Raw genomic sequence first — 16,596 nt, forward strand, 5'->3', positions numbered from 1 at the left:
TCTTTACACTGGCTTCCAGTTATATTTAGGATTGATTTTAAAGTACTTTTACTTGTTTATAAATCACTCAATGGCCTAGGACCTAAATACATAGCAGATATGTTCACTGAATATAAACCTAACAGACCACTCAGATCATTAGGATCGAGTCAGTTAGAAATACCAAGGGTTCACACAAAACAAGGGGAATTCGCTTTTAGCTATTTCGCCGCCCGCAGTTGGAACCAGCTTCCAGAAGAGATCAGATGTGCTAAAACATTAGCCCCATTTAAATGCAGACTCAAAACTCATCTGTTTAGCTGTGCATTTACTGAATGAGCACTGTGCAACGTCCGAACTGATTGCACTGTATTTTATGTATAATCATTTTCTATTTTAACTGTCTTGCATTCATTTTAAATCAATTTTTAAATCATTTTCAAAGTTTTTAAATTCCTTGTTTTATTTTTATGATTATTTTTTATGATTATTTTACTTTCTTTTATGTAAAGCACTTTGAATTACCATTGTGTATGAAATGTGCTATAAAAATAAACTTGCCTTGCCTTGCCTTGCCTAGAAGAACAGGATCATAATGGATTTGAGCCAGATCCTGCTGTGACAGGAGACTCACAGAGAAACATTTCATGAGTGTCTTATTATATAATCATCAGTCAGACTCTCATCTGATCATCTTCTTTTGAAAGAGACAACACTTAAAAAATGTCTTTCAGCTCTGGAAATCTCTTAGGAATCTTTCTCTTAGTTCTTTCTTCTGGAAGATATAATTATCTGTCAAACAACACTAGCACCACCAATAGTTCAAAACTTTTCAACTTTTTAAAAATTGGATCAGGTGATCTTCAAAGCTGATAAAATGTATTTTTATTTGCCTGCATGTTAAATTTGACCATGAAGACCCCAAACATGTAGGTAACATGCTGTATATTAGCAATCAGTCCTACAAGGATTTCCGACAAAAATGCAAGGTGCCACAAAATGGAGTGTTTGCTTGATTTTGCGATACATTCTGAAATCAAAAAATCGTGAAATCCTGGAGTGACTGAGCAATGCTTTAGCATATTGAAACCAAATCAAACCTGATTGTGTCTTAAAGGGTTAAACAAAACAGCACTCATTAAGTATATACAGTTCTGTAAATGGATGTGAAGAAGGTTTAATCGATTTTGTGTCCATTTTGTGTGAATGCATGTGAAGATCTGTTCTTCCTTTGTGGCTTTGGCCACATGGCAAACCTTGTTTCTGCTGTGAGGGGGATTTACGATCAGTCATACTTTGATGAGTAAAGGCTGATTTATACTCGACGCATCCGCAAGTTCACTTGGGTGCGTGCAGAAAATATGACGTCATTGCGGTGTTGGCGGAAGTCTGCTTTGAGTGTGCGTGACCTCATTTTGCATGGCGGTGTGCATAGCATTTTTAAAAACTTTCTGCACAGCTCTGCTTCTGAAGATGCATGACTTCAGGACGACTCTAGCCGAACAGGCACATCTGTGCTGGCATTTGTGTGAAACAGAAGCAGTTTGATGCGAAGTTCAAACAGCACCAGGTGCAACTTTTGACACTTTAAGGGAAAATAATATGTTTTTTTTGTATAGTATGTCCAAGGCTTTTTGATTTAAGTACGCTTTATTTTTATTGTATAAAAATATAAATAGAATTAATTTAGACTGTTTATACACTATTTGCTTAAAGTTGTCTTGTGTTTGATGCAAAATAAACCCAAAAGCTTAAGATTATTTTAATCAGTTTTGTACATAAAGAAATGATTAATTCATCACGCGAGAAGTCTTGTACTGGCAATTGACTTCTTCTCACCAGTGATTCCCGATTGTTTTAGAGGACAATTATTCCTTGTCGCCTCCTGTCTTTTCAAAGAATAGTACAATGGTGAGCGCGACAAGTATAAAAGCCTCGTCCGTTTGGGAAGGTGTGCGCGCAGTCAGCGGAGACTCGCGGAGCGGAGCTAGGCGAAAGTATAAATCCTGCTTAAGGGAGAACAAAACATTTCCTGCATGGAAAGTGCTGGATTGAGGTGAGTTACTAAAGATCAGTCAAGTCAACAAGAGCTGCAAAAATCGGATGTTCCTGCAGGTTATTGGGTGAAGTGTGGAGCTGATGAGTTTTGATTTCTGTTTTCTGTAGAGTTTCCAGACTCTCTCAGCACCTCCTGAATCTACAGACGTAAACGAGGTTCCCTTCATTTCTCTCATCTCTTTTGATGGCCTAAAAGAATCTGCCCATCAGTTGAGAGACAAACTGGAGGATTTCTGCAAAGAGGAGCTCAAGAAGATCTCAGAAGATTTGCACAGGATATCTGGTCATCTGTACTGAGACACTGATAATACACTGAACATGAAGAGTTCAGCTACATGAAAAGATCAAACTGATTCATAATTCCTGATTCTGATGTGTTTTATCTCCATCAGATTCCCATCAGTTCACTCTGGATCTGAACACAGTAAATAAACGCCTCCAGCTGTCTGAGAGCAACCGAGTGGTTACTGACACTGACACAGTCCAGCCGTATCCTGATCATCCAGAAAGATTTGATAGTTATTCTCAGGTGTTGTGTAGAGAGAGTGTGTGTGGACGCTGTTACTGGGAGCTGGAGTGGACTGGAGATGTGCGTATATCAGTGTCATATAAGAGCATCAGCAGGAAGGGACGGGGTTATGAGTGTTTGTTTGGATATAATGATCAGTCCTGGAGTTTAGACTGTTCTTCCTCAAATTACTCATTTGGACACAATAACGTATGGACTCGTCTCCATGTAAAGCCCATCAGCAGTAGAATAGGAGTGTTTGTAGATCACAGTTCAGGAACTCTGTCCTTGTACAGCGTCTCTGACACAATGAGCCTCATTCTCATACTCCAGACCACATTCACTCAGCCGCTCTATCCTGGGTTTGCTTTTGGTTTTGGATCATCAGTGAAACTGTGTTGATGAACCAGAATAGATTGATGAGAGATTCTCCTAATAATGCTTTGAGCTGCATGATAAATCAGCAACAGTGAGATGTTATAGATTCTCTTCTTTTCTCTTTCTGACTTTAATACTGCTGCCGAACTTCTGTTACTTAAATAGCATGTCAGAATAAATGTAACAAATCCTCAAATAGACAGTAGGATCAGTGTGTGTGAGTACTGCAGATTGACAATGTGCTTTTCTCAACCTCTGTTTGTGTTGACTGAAATCAATGAAGCGTACAAATGCACCAAAGTGAGACTGGACATGACCCTGACTGAGTCTCAGGATGCTATAATACAAGTGGCTGCTCCCAGACTGTCAACTGGAAGGAACTGGACCCCAACTGAGGCCATACAGCAAGCAAAATATGCTCTTAGGCATAGAGACATTGTCGGGCAATTGCAGCAGGGAAGAGGGTTTTGGACTCAGGACAAGCCGACCCAAATAGTACATGGCAACATCTACCCAGAAAAAAAATCTTATATTAGCCAAGGTCCAGCAGCAAGAGGAGGGGGAGAGATGAACAAAGGCAATCTCGCAGTCCAGACAGGGTCAATGGACTAACTGGGGAAAACTGGAGAAACGTAAGCTCACCTGGAAGGACCTTTTGGAGATGGAGGGAAGCAGAGTTTCATCATCAGAGCCACCTATAATGTTCTTCCCAAACCCAAAAATCTAAACCAGTGAATTGGAGAAGATCCATCATGTCCTCTCTGTTAAACACCAGCAACATTAAGGCACATCCTTGTTGGCCGCAAAACCGGTCTTTCCTAAGGCCTGGAGGCACAATAAGGCCCTGAGACAACTGGTGATTATTCTCGAACGAAGGAGAACGACCACCAATGCCCTCTTTCCTCCAAAGCGTGGAGTCTTAAAATCCACCGCTTTCATAAGAGTAGCATACTTCCAGTGAAGTCAATTACAAAAATGGAATTGACCCTGTTGGATGATGCCAGGGACTGGAAAATGCAGGTTGATTTAGACCAGAAGCTCAGCTTTCTGCATAAGATAATCACAACTAACCTCAAGCCGGACCTAATCCTGTGGTCAACCTCGCAAAAGTCCCTGTTCGTTGTGGAACTAACTGTGCCATGCAGGTATTCCCAATTGTTTTTGTCAGTCAACCCCATGAAAATAAAATATTTACTTGAAATATTTCTGAGGAAATTAATATTTCAATAATTTAACAACACATTTGCTATGTTTTTTTGTTATTTGCATGTTTACAGTTCTCTAATGTTCATATTGACATGCAGGTAAACAAATTAAATAATATGTTCTTAGTGTTCAAGTGTTAAGCCTTGATTATTTTTATTTTATGTTTTTATGATTTATTATTAGCTTCTTATCAACACCATAAGCAAACACCACCACCACCCTTGCTCATTTACGACCCCCTTCTCCCTTCTGCCCTCTCTTCCTCACCCTCTCACTCTTTTTCCCCCAAAATGTTTCACTCTAGGTTCAGTAAGAATATGTATATACCAGGGGCGTTTCCTCCGAGTAGGCAAGGGAGGCAGTGACTCCTCAAACAATTGAATGAGAAAATGATTGATTACAGAAATAAAACAATGCAAATATTACTAAATATGACATTAAAAGTATAAAAGTCACTCGTTTTTAAAAAGTAACACTGTCCAACTGTGACACCCCCAGGTAAAGTTACAGCGGAGGCTTTGTGCTGTGTGTTCACCGTTGGCCAAGTGAATTACTAAGCGATACCAAGTCGTTAATGAACGAATGATTGAAAGTATGGGATTTCCAGAATAATAAAATATCTAAATTAATAAACAATCGATTTTTGTGATCAGTTTTCAGTTAGAAATATTGCCTAAATTTAATGATCACTTGAAATTGGAGTCACTCTGAACACGGAGCTAGACTAAAATTGAAACTAAATCCTGATAAAGTAAGTGAACTTGGCAGAAGCACAAGTAAAAGACCTACACGCATTATACCTTCGCCCACCAATTGGATTCCGTCTTTGGGCCAATCTGGGTGGATCCTTACAAAAGTGACCAAGAGGGCCAAGAAGAGCAAACTTACCAGCTGCCTAGGAAAGGAACACTCCCACCAAGAGTACTCACCTACGATAAGTTGATTATACCTACTTATAATATCGGACAATCAAATGGAATCTTGGAGTCACTGCAACAGAACTTAACGTATGTGTCTGCTCATGGACTGTCAACATGGTTGCCACCTGTTCAGCAATACTGTTATCATTTGCCTTTTGTGTATGGAGTCCACTAATCAGGTGCCATTAACTGTTAACTAAGTGAAACCAAAAGTTTCTTTGCATTTTTACAGTCTGACATCTGGAGAAGTGATGGATTGTTTTGTTTTAGGAATACTGCTCTGGACATTCCTTAAACTTTTAAATGTTGGAAAAAAGGGAATATGGACTGATTTGTCTGAGGAATATCTCCTTTAAAGGCAGGATAGGTGATTTGGCTTAAAAATGTTTTTTTTTGCTGGTTGAAAGTCTCTTCACATCCCGATAGCAATCACTAAGTTTAGTGGTCTAAACTTATTTATGTGTATTTATATTATCTGTGGAAGTTGTAGGACCATAAAATGTTCATCCAATCAAAATGTTCGGTCCGAACATTACAATAGGCTGCCCTGCCTGCCTATCAAAATATGTATTTGCATACCTCTGCCCACCCTTTACGCAGACATGATACGTCCTCAGCACGTTCCAGCGAGAATGAAAGGCGCTATTATTGTAATATGAGCTTTGTACTGTAAGGTTTTCTCAGAGGTGAATGAGACATGAGGTAATCTGACACTGTTGCATTCAACTGTCCACCAACGCCGTCTCTCATCATGTCGCTGGTTAGTCTCTGGTCTGCCTGAGCGCGTTCATGTGTTTTGGAGGAGGCGTTTCTTTGCATAGTGATTATGTAGGGAGGGTGGGGATCTTGCTTTCAAAGCTAGCTTGCTATCGCTATCCTTTCTGAAATAGCCTACCCTACCTTTAACAGACTTTGAACTTTGAAAATTTTAATAATGATATGGACTGTTTGCCTTATGGACTGTAGTCTTGAGAAGCTGTTAGGGTTGTGTATCGTTTTGGTTTTTTACGTTACTGGTGCCAATCGATACCTTTAAAATGGTACCAGGCACCCTCGCACAGAAACTCCACATATGCATCACAGAAGTAACAGAACTGATGACACTCCAGGAAATCTCTAATTTGGACAAAGGTATTGCTATTGTTGTAACAGAGTAAACAGAAGATATAAACATGTTGAATGATAAAACAAAGACACTAACACTTGACTGCGACAAATTGTATTGTCTGTCTGTGTTGAGGTAATCTGACATTGTTGCATTCAACTGTCCACCAACGCCGTCTCTCATCGTGTCGCTGGTTAGTCTCTGGTCTGCCTGAGCGCGTTCATGTGTTTTGGAGGAGGCGTGGCTTTGCATAGTGATTATGTAGGGAGGGTGGGGATCTTGCTTTCAAAGCTAGCTTGCTATCGCTATCCTTTCTGAAATAGCCTACCCTACCTTTAACAGACTTTGAACTTTGAAAATTTTAATAATGATATGGACTGTTTGCCTTATGGACTGTAGTCTTGAGAAGCTGTTAGGGTTGTGTATCGTTTTGGTTTTTTACGTTACTGGTGCCAATCGATACCTTTAAAATGGTACCAGGCACCCTCGCACAGAAACTCCACATATGCATCACAGAAGTAACAGAACTGATGACACTCCAGGAAATCTCTAATTTGGACAAAGGTATTGCTATTGTTGTAACAGAGTAAACAGAAGATATAAACATGTTGAATGATAAAACAAAGACACTAACACTTGACTGCGACAAATTGTATTGTCTGTCTGTGTTATTCAAGCCATCTCTATTTTCATAATACTTAAGGATGAATAAGTATATTTATCATCCATTGCTAATCGTCATAGCCTTTTTTCATAACATTTTCTGCCTCATTCTGTGACAAGAAGTCACATCAGATCACAAAAGGAAGCAGTTGACTGGTGTTGTGGAGTAAAAATGTTATAATGTTCTCTTTTGTTGGACAACAGGTTTAGAAATGTGAATACAAGGGAGGTGACATTGTTGCATTCAACTGTCCACCAACGCCGTCTCTCATCGTGTCGCTGGTTAGTCTCTGGTCTGCCTGAGCGCGTTCATGTGTTTTGGAGGAGGCGTTTCTTTGCATAGTGATTATGTAGGGAGGGTGGGGATCTTGCTTTCAAAGCTAGCTTGCTATCGCTATCCTTTCTGAAATAGCCTACCCTACCTTTAACAGACTTTGAACTTTGAAAATTTTAATAATGATATGGACTGTTTGCCTTATGGACTGTAGTCTTGAGAAGCTGTTAGGGTTGTGTATCGTTTTGGTTTTTTACGTTACTGGTGCCAATCGATACCTTTAAAATGGTACCAGGCACCCTCGCACAGAAACTCCACATATGCATCACAGAAGTAACAGAACTGATGACACTCCAGGAAATCTCTAATTTGGACAAAGGTATTGCTATTGTTGTAACAGAGTAAACAGAAGATATAAACATGTTGAATGATAAAACAAAGACACTAACACTTGACTGCGACAAATTGTATTGTCTGTCTGTGTTATTCAAGCCATCTCTATTTTCATAATACTTAAGGATGAATAAGTATATTTATCATCCATTGCTAATCGTCATAGCCTTTTTTCATAACATTTTCTGCCTCATTCTGTGACAAGAAGTCACATCAGATCACAAAAGGAAGCATTTGACTGGTGTTGTGGAGTAAAAACGTTACGTTCTCTTTTGTTGGACAACCAGTTTAGAAACGCTTCTCATTGCAAGTAATTAATATGGAAGTTTAACTTTAGGAATTTTAATTTAAGTGTGTTTAGCTTAGCTTAGCTAGCTAATGGTAGGCTACCTGCTGCTGTCATAGCAAGTGTAATTGCTGCATTCACACCCTTCTTGGATGGTCTCATTTTAAGTTTTAAGTTGTTCACATGCATTTTGAACTCAGAATTCAGAATTGAACTCACTGAGAATGCATTTTCTTAGTCGGGAAATTATTTTTCATGTGTGGTGCCGGTAATGATGCTTCTTACTTCTGTTTTAGAGAACCACAGAACAAATATTTCAATCGATCGCTCAGGTATTTAAGTGGCACCGAAATCTGCATTCTGATTTGGTTCTAGTACATATCGGTTATATAGTGGGGCAGTCGTGGCCATATGGTTAGAGAGTTGGATTTGTAACCCAAAGGTCATGGGTTCGAGTCTCTGTACTGGCAGGGAATGTAGGTGGGGGCGCTCTCTTCCACACTCAATACCACAACTGAGGTGAGACCCTTGAGCAAGGCACCAAACCCCCAACTGCTCCCCAGGCACCGCAGCAAAAATTGCTACCCACGGCTCTTGGTGTGTGTCCACTACTCACTGCTGTGTGTGTGCGCTTGGATGGGTTAAATGCACAGCACTAATTTTGAGTATGGGACACCATACTTGTACACGTTACGTCCTTTCCTTTTCCTTTCTTTATAGGTACCGGTGCCATATTGGCACAGGGTTTCCGTGCCCAACTCTAGAAATTGTTGGACTCCAAAACTCCAAAATGATGGACTGTTGTTTCATGCCTCTTTAAATTTTTGCACTTTGAGAAAATTATAGACTGTTCTTTTTCATAAAGTGTTGCTTTAATATAAAAAGTGAACTATCAAGTTCAAGACAATCATGGACTGTTGTGGACATGGATGTTAAAATGCTGAACAGTTACAAGAACACTTACAAAATTTGTGTGAAACACAAAAGGGACTGAAAGACTCGTGTTGAAAGAGAATGGTAATGTGGAGATGACATTTATTTTTGTAGGGGAGTGTGTGATAGATTAAAATGGTAATTAAGAAATGTCATAATATAATCCAAAAAGGAACATGATTAAAAATAGGTCATAAAATGGTTAAAAAGTTTAAAATTGTTTGTTCAAATAATGCAAATGCAAAGTTAGTTTACATGGTTTCTTGTGGATCTGTGATCTATTAGTCAAACTAAGGTATGTTGGTGATTGATTAGGTTTGGCTGACGAGACACTAGGGGGAACTTTTGTGGGTTTTCTCAATCTGCATGAAGTTTCAGCAGAGAGAACACCGCTGGAGTTTTGTCTCATATTAATATTTTCCCCTTTTCAGGTATGAGGGATAACATTTTGTATAAAGTGTAAAATGGATTAATGCATAATGTTTCACTGTTTATAGTGGCTATTTTAACTTTTTTATGATTTGAATGAGTTAAAGCTGATGCACAGTAAAGAGCATTGGTAAGAGGGAGTGTGGGAGTTCACGGAAATAACCAGATGCACGTGGAAATTGTATGTTAACATGTTAGACTTTGATGTTTAATGTGTAAATGAGTGTTTATTCTAATATTGTTTATTTGTGCCTGAAATATGTTTATAATGGGAGAACAATGGAAATGATATAGAAGAAATAGATGTGAGACAAATACGTATATATTGAGAAATGTTCGAGTATGTATATACAAGAAAATAAGTAATAGAATAAAGAACAATAGTTTAAAAAGTGCATGTTTATTTACAAGGAGAAATGTTTTGATTATTTCAAGTTAGATTATTATCTGTTGATTGTTAACAATTTTTACAACTAGTCTCGGTACAGTATGAAACTGTAATAATTCTGGACCCTTAAAGAAACCGAGCAATGTTCTGGAAATGTGCTTTACATGAATTTGTCTTATCAATCTGCATAAAGTTTCAGTAGAGAGAACACCACTGGAGTATTGTCTCATATTAATATTTTCCCACTTTTCAGGGTATAACATAGTAATCCTGTCGTAATTAGGATGCAGTATTACCATTTTGAGTGTTTGTCTGAGACTGACATCTAGAAACAAGAAACACATGACTTAACCCTCAGATTGTGTTCAAATCCCTATAACACTTGTGGTGTCTGCGGTCAAAAATGACCGGGGCACAAAAAATAGCTTATACTGTAAATCTCTTGTTATGCAATATTATCACCAAATATTGGTATCAATCTTTTTGTCAGCTTGTTTTCTTTCAATTAGGACTGGCTTTGTGTTTATTTTTGGAACTGATTTATCGTAGGCCTCATTAATCTGAACTTGCGTACATCAGTTTTTGAGTGAAAAAAGCATTATTGTTGCTCTTCTACGTCCCTGCCCAGCTCTCCTCATGTAACGGCCTGTCTCCTGGTATCTCCTGCATGCTCCTGAAACTGTGCTGGGAGACACAACAAACTTCCTCATGATGGCATGTATGGATGTGCCATCCTGGAGGAGCTGGACTCCCTGTGCAACCTGACTGGGTTACAGGTACTGCCTCATGCTACAGACAGTGAGAAGAAACCTAACCCTAGGCTCAGACCAATGAGGCCTACGATCAATCAGTTTCAAAAATAAATACAAAACCTCTGTATAAATACAAAGTCCTAATTGAAAGAAAACAAGCTGACAAATAGATTGATACCAATATTAGGTAATAATATAGCATAACAAGAGATTTATAAGCTTTATTTTTGTAGGCCGGTCATTTTTGACCCAGGAACACCACAAGTGTGATTTTTTTTTTGCAATTTTTTGAAATTTTGTACAAAATAAAAGCTTTTCAAAACAAATTTCTTGGTTAAACATTAGAGCATGCTAGTGTGATAAACAGTGCATTTTTTTTATATTTTATTTAATATTGATTAAAATTATCCACAAATAACGCTTTTTTAACTCAAAAACTGATGTACGTAAACTCAGATTAATGAGGCCTACGATGAATCAGTTACAAAAATAAACACAAAGCCAGTTCTAATTGAAAGAAAACAAGCTGACAAAAAGATTGATACCAATATTAGGTGATAATATTGCATAACAAGAGATTTATAAGCTATTTTTTGAAAAACCACAAGTGTAACAAGGTTGAATAACAAAAAATGTTTAACGAAAGTTAACAATTTTTGCGGTGGAAGTAATAATGCCTTGTGTGAACAAAGTCAGTAAATCTTAGTCCAATGCGATAACATTACGTAACATTTTCAGGAGAAAGAATATTCTCTCCGGGTCAAAATGACCCGAACACAACTTGAGGGTTAAGGGAAAAAGTAAGTGAAAATGTAGTTGAGCTGTTGTGTTTATGTCTCTATATTCATGCAGTGAAATGGCAGAAGCCAGATTTTCTCAGGATGAGTTGACGTGTCCACTGTGTCTGGATCTCCTGAAGGATCCAGTGACCATTCAATGTGGACACAGTTACTGTAAGAGCTGTATTACAGGCTGCTGGGATCAGGAGGATCAGATGAGAGTCTACAGCTGCCCTCAGTGTAAACAGACCTTCAGTCCAAGACCTGCTTTAGCTAGAAACACCATGCTGACTGAACTGGTGGAGAAACTGAAGAAGACCAAACTACCTGCAGACTGTTACGCTGGAGCTGGAGATGTGCAGTGTGACGTCTGTACTGGAAGAAAATACAAAGCCGTCAAGTCCTGTCTGGTGTGTCAGGAATCTTACTGTAAAACTCATGTTGACCATCATGAGGAACTTCATTCACATAAGCCACACAAAGTTACTGATGCCACTGGACGACTGCAGGAGATGATCTGCCAGAAACATGAGAAACATCTGGAAATGTACTGTATTACTGACCAACAGTGCATTTGTGTTCTGTGTACAAAATATGAACATAAAAACCACAACACTGTGTCAGCTGCAGCACAGAGGACAGAGAAACAGGTATTTAAAACTAGCAATCAAGTTAATACTCAGTGTAGTGATACAATAGTCCATTTATTTTCTGTGTAGAGCCACAGATTAATGATGCAGAAACAATTTCAGTTTGAAGCTCTACATCTGTGTCAGTTTCACTTTTATAATACTCACACTTGTAGTGTGAAACAGGTCTGAATCTTTATATTAATTTAGGTACAATGGTGGTAAATGATCAATCATCCCTTCTAGAGTTTGAACCTACAGCCATTAGTTATCAGTTCCACTTTTACTGGATTCATCTGTTCTCATGATGATTTAGTGACTGTAGTTTTCTGTGAGATTTACTATCATTTGTTTGTCCTGCAGAAGCAGCTGAAGGAGACGCAGAAGACGTTCCAGCAGAGAATCCAGCAGAGAGAGAAAGATCTTCAGCAGCTGAGAGAGGCTGTGGAGTCTCATAAGGTGAGTCTGAAAAAGAAGATAAGTTTGTCTCAGTCTCAGTTCAGACTCACTGAAGCCTGAATCACTGTGTGTCCTAACAGCGCTCTGCACAGACAGCAGTGGAGGACAGTGAGAGGATCTTTACTGAGCTCATCCGCCCTATTGAGAGAAGCTGCTCTGAGCTGAAACGGCTGATCAGAGATCAGGAAAAGACTGCAGTGAGTCGAGCTGAAGGACGACTGGAGCGACTGGAGCAGGAGATCAATGATCTGAGAAGGAGAGACACTGAGCTGGAGCAGCTTTCACACACACAGGATCACATCCAGTTCCTGCAGGTAACACAGATCTAGAAGAACAGGATCATAGTGGACTTGAGCAGATCCTGCTGTGACAGGAGACTCACAGAGAAACATTTTATGAGGGTCTTACTATATAATCGTCAGTCAGACTCTTATTTAATCATCTTCTTTTGAGAGAGACACCGCTTACAAATGGCTTTTCAGCTCTGGAAATCTCTTATGGTGCGTTTCCACTACAGCGTCAAATCTGCGCTCCGTGCTGCAGGCAACGCTACAACGCCACTGCTTTTGGGGCGTGTTAAATTACGGCAAAAGCGCGCCTCTTAGGGTGCCGTATGTTTACACCCTGTTTACGTTTCATCTTCTTTTCACAGCAATTGGTTGTCGCCTGGCGTTTTTCGCTCGATATTTGCATAAAGTCGAGGAATGCCCAACCTTTTTAATGCTCTCGGCCGCTCTCAACGCTTTCTCCGTGCCGCTTTCAATCCCATAATGCACCGCACAAGCGTTTAAGCTCAACTTCCATAGGAATTAATTGAAAAAGCTTGCTCCGCTGCGCTCGCTACGTGCCAGTGGAAACGCACCGTTAGGAATCATTTCTCTGAGCTCTTTCTTCCGGAAGATATATTAAGCTGTCAAGCTTCACCAACAGTTCATTAACTTTTCAACTTTTTAAAAATTGGATCAGGTGATCTTCAAAGCTTGCCTGCATGATAAATTTGACCATGAAGACCCCAAACATGAAGTGATTCTGTATATTAGTAATCAGTCCCACAAGGATTTCAGACCAAAATTCAAGGTGCCGCAAATAATTTGTTTTTAGCTGAAACTGTGTTCCGTGGTGACTGATATTGTTACAGGCGGCGTGACAGAGTAGCGGATCCAAGTGCAAGCTTTCTTAAAGAGCATAGTCGAAAGAGGCAGGGTCAAACACCAGTAAACAACTATGTCCTAGGGCAAAATAAAAGAATAATCCAAATAACAGGCATCGGTCAACGCAGGCAGCAAATGATCACAAACCAGGGAACAACCCAAAGACAAAAACACAAAGGCAAGGAAACAAGGAAACGCTTAGAAATGTCCTCAAACAGTTAAACAAGACTCAGAAATGTGTGAGTGTGAGAGTGCAACTTAAATAGTCCTCCTAATGGGAAACAGATGTGTCCGTAATTAGTTCCAAGGCTGGGTTTTCTGGGAAATGGAGTCCCCTCTAGAGGAGTGCCCTCTAGAGGAGCTCATGGGCACTCCAGCTGGAGATCATGACAGAGCCCCTTAAGGAGTGGCTTCCAGACGCTCCCCAAAGTGTCATAGAAGTCCAGGAGGGAGGCAGAGCGGAGGTGGAACAGGGGAGAGGGATGGAGGGCCAGGTCGCTGTGGAGGTGGAGGACCTGGAGACTGAGGCAGAGCCGGCGGAGTAGGAAACCAGGGCAGAGCCGGCTGAGCAGAAGACCACCAGAGCGGAGCTGAAGACCAAAAGGGCAGTGCTGGTGGAGCTGAAGAGCACCAGGGCGGAGCTGAGGACCAAAAGGACGGAGCTGGTGGAGCTGAAGATCCCCACGATGGAGCTGATGACCACCGGGGTGCAGATGATGGCACTGAGGACCACTTTAGTGGAGTTGATGGTGCAGGGAACCACCGCGGCCGTAACAGGGCAGGCAGACAGTTCAGAGATGGCATCTTTGGCCATAACAGGGCAAGCAGAGAGTTCAGGGATGGCCTCCTTGTCCGTGACAGAACAGGCAAAGAGCTCAGAGATGGCCTCCTTGTCCGGGACAGCACAGGCTGAGAGTTCAGAAGTAGACGCCACAGCCCAGAGAGGAGCTGAAGCAAACACTGCCACCTCAGGAGGAGCTGGAGCGGACTCATGGACTGGAGCAGGCTCCGGACCAGACCCACAGACCGCAGTGGGTTCTGGAGCAGATTCGTGGACTGGAGCAAGCTCAGAGTCTCAGAGTTAGTGCAAAGTCTGGGAGATCAGAGAGATATGCAATGTCCAAAGTCCTGAATGTGGTCCTTGAGAGAACGCATTCCCTGATGAAGGTAAACTAACCTGATCGCTGGGTCCATGATTGACTTGGAAACACTCAAAAAGTCACTGGATCCGGGTATGGCTGAGTTTTCTGTTATGGGCGGCATGACAACGGAGTAAGGATGGGGTGAAAAGGTGAAGGTAAGGGATGGAGTGCCCTCTAGAGGAGCTCATGGGCACACCAGCTAGAGATCATGACAGATATAATGCAAGTCAGCAGTTGCACGTTTTTGAGAATAAAAATAAAGCAAATCAGGAAACACAAAATGAATACCCGTGGTTCCTGACAATATATTCAGGTCTTATGAAGTGAAACAGTCTGTCTGTACAAGAAACTGAACATCATTTACAACGTTATTACTGGTAATCCAGACCCTCATGCAACGTGAAAATCCAATTCTTTCAGACAGTCATTTTCAATTAACTGGTTCAATTCACTAGTTAATTTACGTAATTGCGCAATGACATAATTTATACATAATTAGAATATTAAAGCACCCAATAATGATGTGAAACGTGGATATTTCTAAAGCATATAAAGTGAATAAACTAGTCTCTCACCTATTAATATAAATAATGACAAACCATTAAAACATTAATTTGTTCCCTTCATTCAAGTGTTTGGTTCACGCATGCGCATATCATCGGCTCATCGGTCTTCGGTCCAAGTCAAACTGTTTCCTCAGTTCACTGACTTTTGGAGGAACTGAAGCGCTGAATGAGTTCACAGGTATTCATTTTGTGTTTCTTGATATGTTTTTTTTTATTATCAATGACAGGAAGCCGCTGACTTGCATTTTATGAATCTCCAAGCACCATGATTTCAGCTAAAAGAAATCTTCTTTTCTGTTCAACTGAAGAAAAAAAAGTCACCTATATCTTGAATGCCCTGTGGGTGAGTAAATTAACAGAAAATATTCACTTTTGGGTGAACTATGCCTTTAAGACACAGTCAGGTTCTTTTTGGTTTCAATGCGCTAAAGCATTATTCAGTCACTCCAGGATTTCACAATTCTGCGATTGCAGAATTTAATGCAAAATCAAACATGGCATTATTTACGGCACCTTGTATTTTTGTCTGAAATCCTGATGAGACTGATTGCTAATAGACAGCATTATTGTTTCGAAGTTTCAGTGTCACTAACTGCTATAAAGTTATAAATAATGGTCAATCTAATCATAGCCTTTGAGCTGCTTTTTTGAGCAAATCTACTCAACCCTACAATGAGACTCCATTGATGTGCTTGAGCTGTTGGACATTTACATTCTTAGCAGATGTGTTATCCAAACTATTTCTTAGAAAGTTCACATATAGTGTGGAAAACACTAGAATCTGTAGATCTATAATGAATATGAGAAGAATGTAGCTGATGCTGTGAAAGTGCTGGATTGAGGTGAGTTACTAAAGATCAGTCAAGTCAACAAGAGCCGCACAAATCTGATGTTCCTGCAGGTTATTGGGTGAAGTGTGGTGCTAATGAGTGTTGATTTCTGTTTTCTGTAGAGATTCCAGTCTCTCTCAGCACCTCCTGCATCTACAGACATAAATGACGATTCTCTCTTCTCTTCTAATGGCCTGAGAGAATCTGTTCATCAGCTGATAGACAAACTGGAGGATTTCTGCAAAGAGGAGCTCAAGAAGATCTCAGACAGAGGTAAAGTCCTGGAGATTCATCTGCTCTCAGAAACAAGTCCATCATCATCTCATATCATGGAGAGCATCATATTAGAAATGTCTTAGGAATGGATGCAGGATCATGAGAATCACACTGTTCATGTCTGTTGATTGCCACAGAAACACTCACCAACATTGTTCCCAGAACCAGGAACGACTTCCTACAATGTAAGTCAGTAAGAAAACAAGCAGAAAAACTCACTGAGTGAGTTCATGTTCTTGCTGTAGAAGGTGAAAGAAGAGTTTTATAATTGATGATGTAAATTATGATTTGTACAAGATATCTGCTCATCTGTACTGAGACACTGATGATACACTGAACATGAAGAGTTAATCTACATGAAAAGATCAAACAGATTCATAATTCCTCCTGATTCTGATGTGTTTTTATCTCCATCAGATTCCCATCAGCTCACTCTGGATACAAACACAGCACATAAACGTCTCCGTCTGTCTGAGAGCAACAGAGTGATTA

At 40.1% G+C, this 16,596-nt stretch overlaps 2 protein-coding genes across 2 annotated transcripts in view; both read left to right on the plus strand.

Annotated features, from left to right (window-relative positions):
* Nucleotides 1-2,994, plus strand: part of LOC107744736 (tripartite motif-containing protein 16-like) — a 6,584-nt gene extending 3,590 nt beyond the window's left edge. The window contains exons 4-5 of the mRNA XM_016558554.1: nt 2,146-2,320; nt 2,430-2,994. Of these exons, the coding sequence (XP_016414040.1) occupies nt 2,146-2,320; nt 2,430-2,947 (693 nt within the window). The 3' untranslated portion in view covers nt 2,948-2,994. The remainder of the gene's footprint in view (nt 1-2,145; nt 2,321-2,429) is intronic.
* Nucleotides 2,995-11,128: 8,134 nt separating this feature from the next.
* LOC107744743 (tripartite motif-containing protein 29-like) lies at nt 11,129-16,592 on the plus strand (the record flags this gene model as incomplete). Its single annotated transcript, XM_016558558.1, has 6 exons — nt 11,129-11,701; nt 12,044-12,139; nt 12,220-12,453; nt 15,951-16,101; nt 16,242-16,289; nt 16,522-16,592. Coding segments are annotated over exons 1-6 (1,173 nt in total), but the record flags the coding sequence as incomplete, so codon positions are not given.
* Nucleotides 16,593-16,596: the final 4 nt, after the last annotated feature.

The sequence above is a fragment of the Sinocyclocheilus rhinocerous genome, unplaced genomic scaffold (assembly GCF_001515625.1).
Source record: "Sinocyclocheilus rhinocerous isolate Xijiao unplaced genomic scaffold, SAMN03320098_v1.1 scaffold1189, whole genome shotgun sequence".
NCBI classification, from domain to species: Eukaryota; Metazoa; Chordata; class Actinopteri; order Cypriniformes; family Cyprinidae; genus Sinocyclocheilus; species Sinocyclocheilus rhinocerous.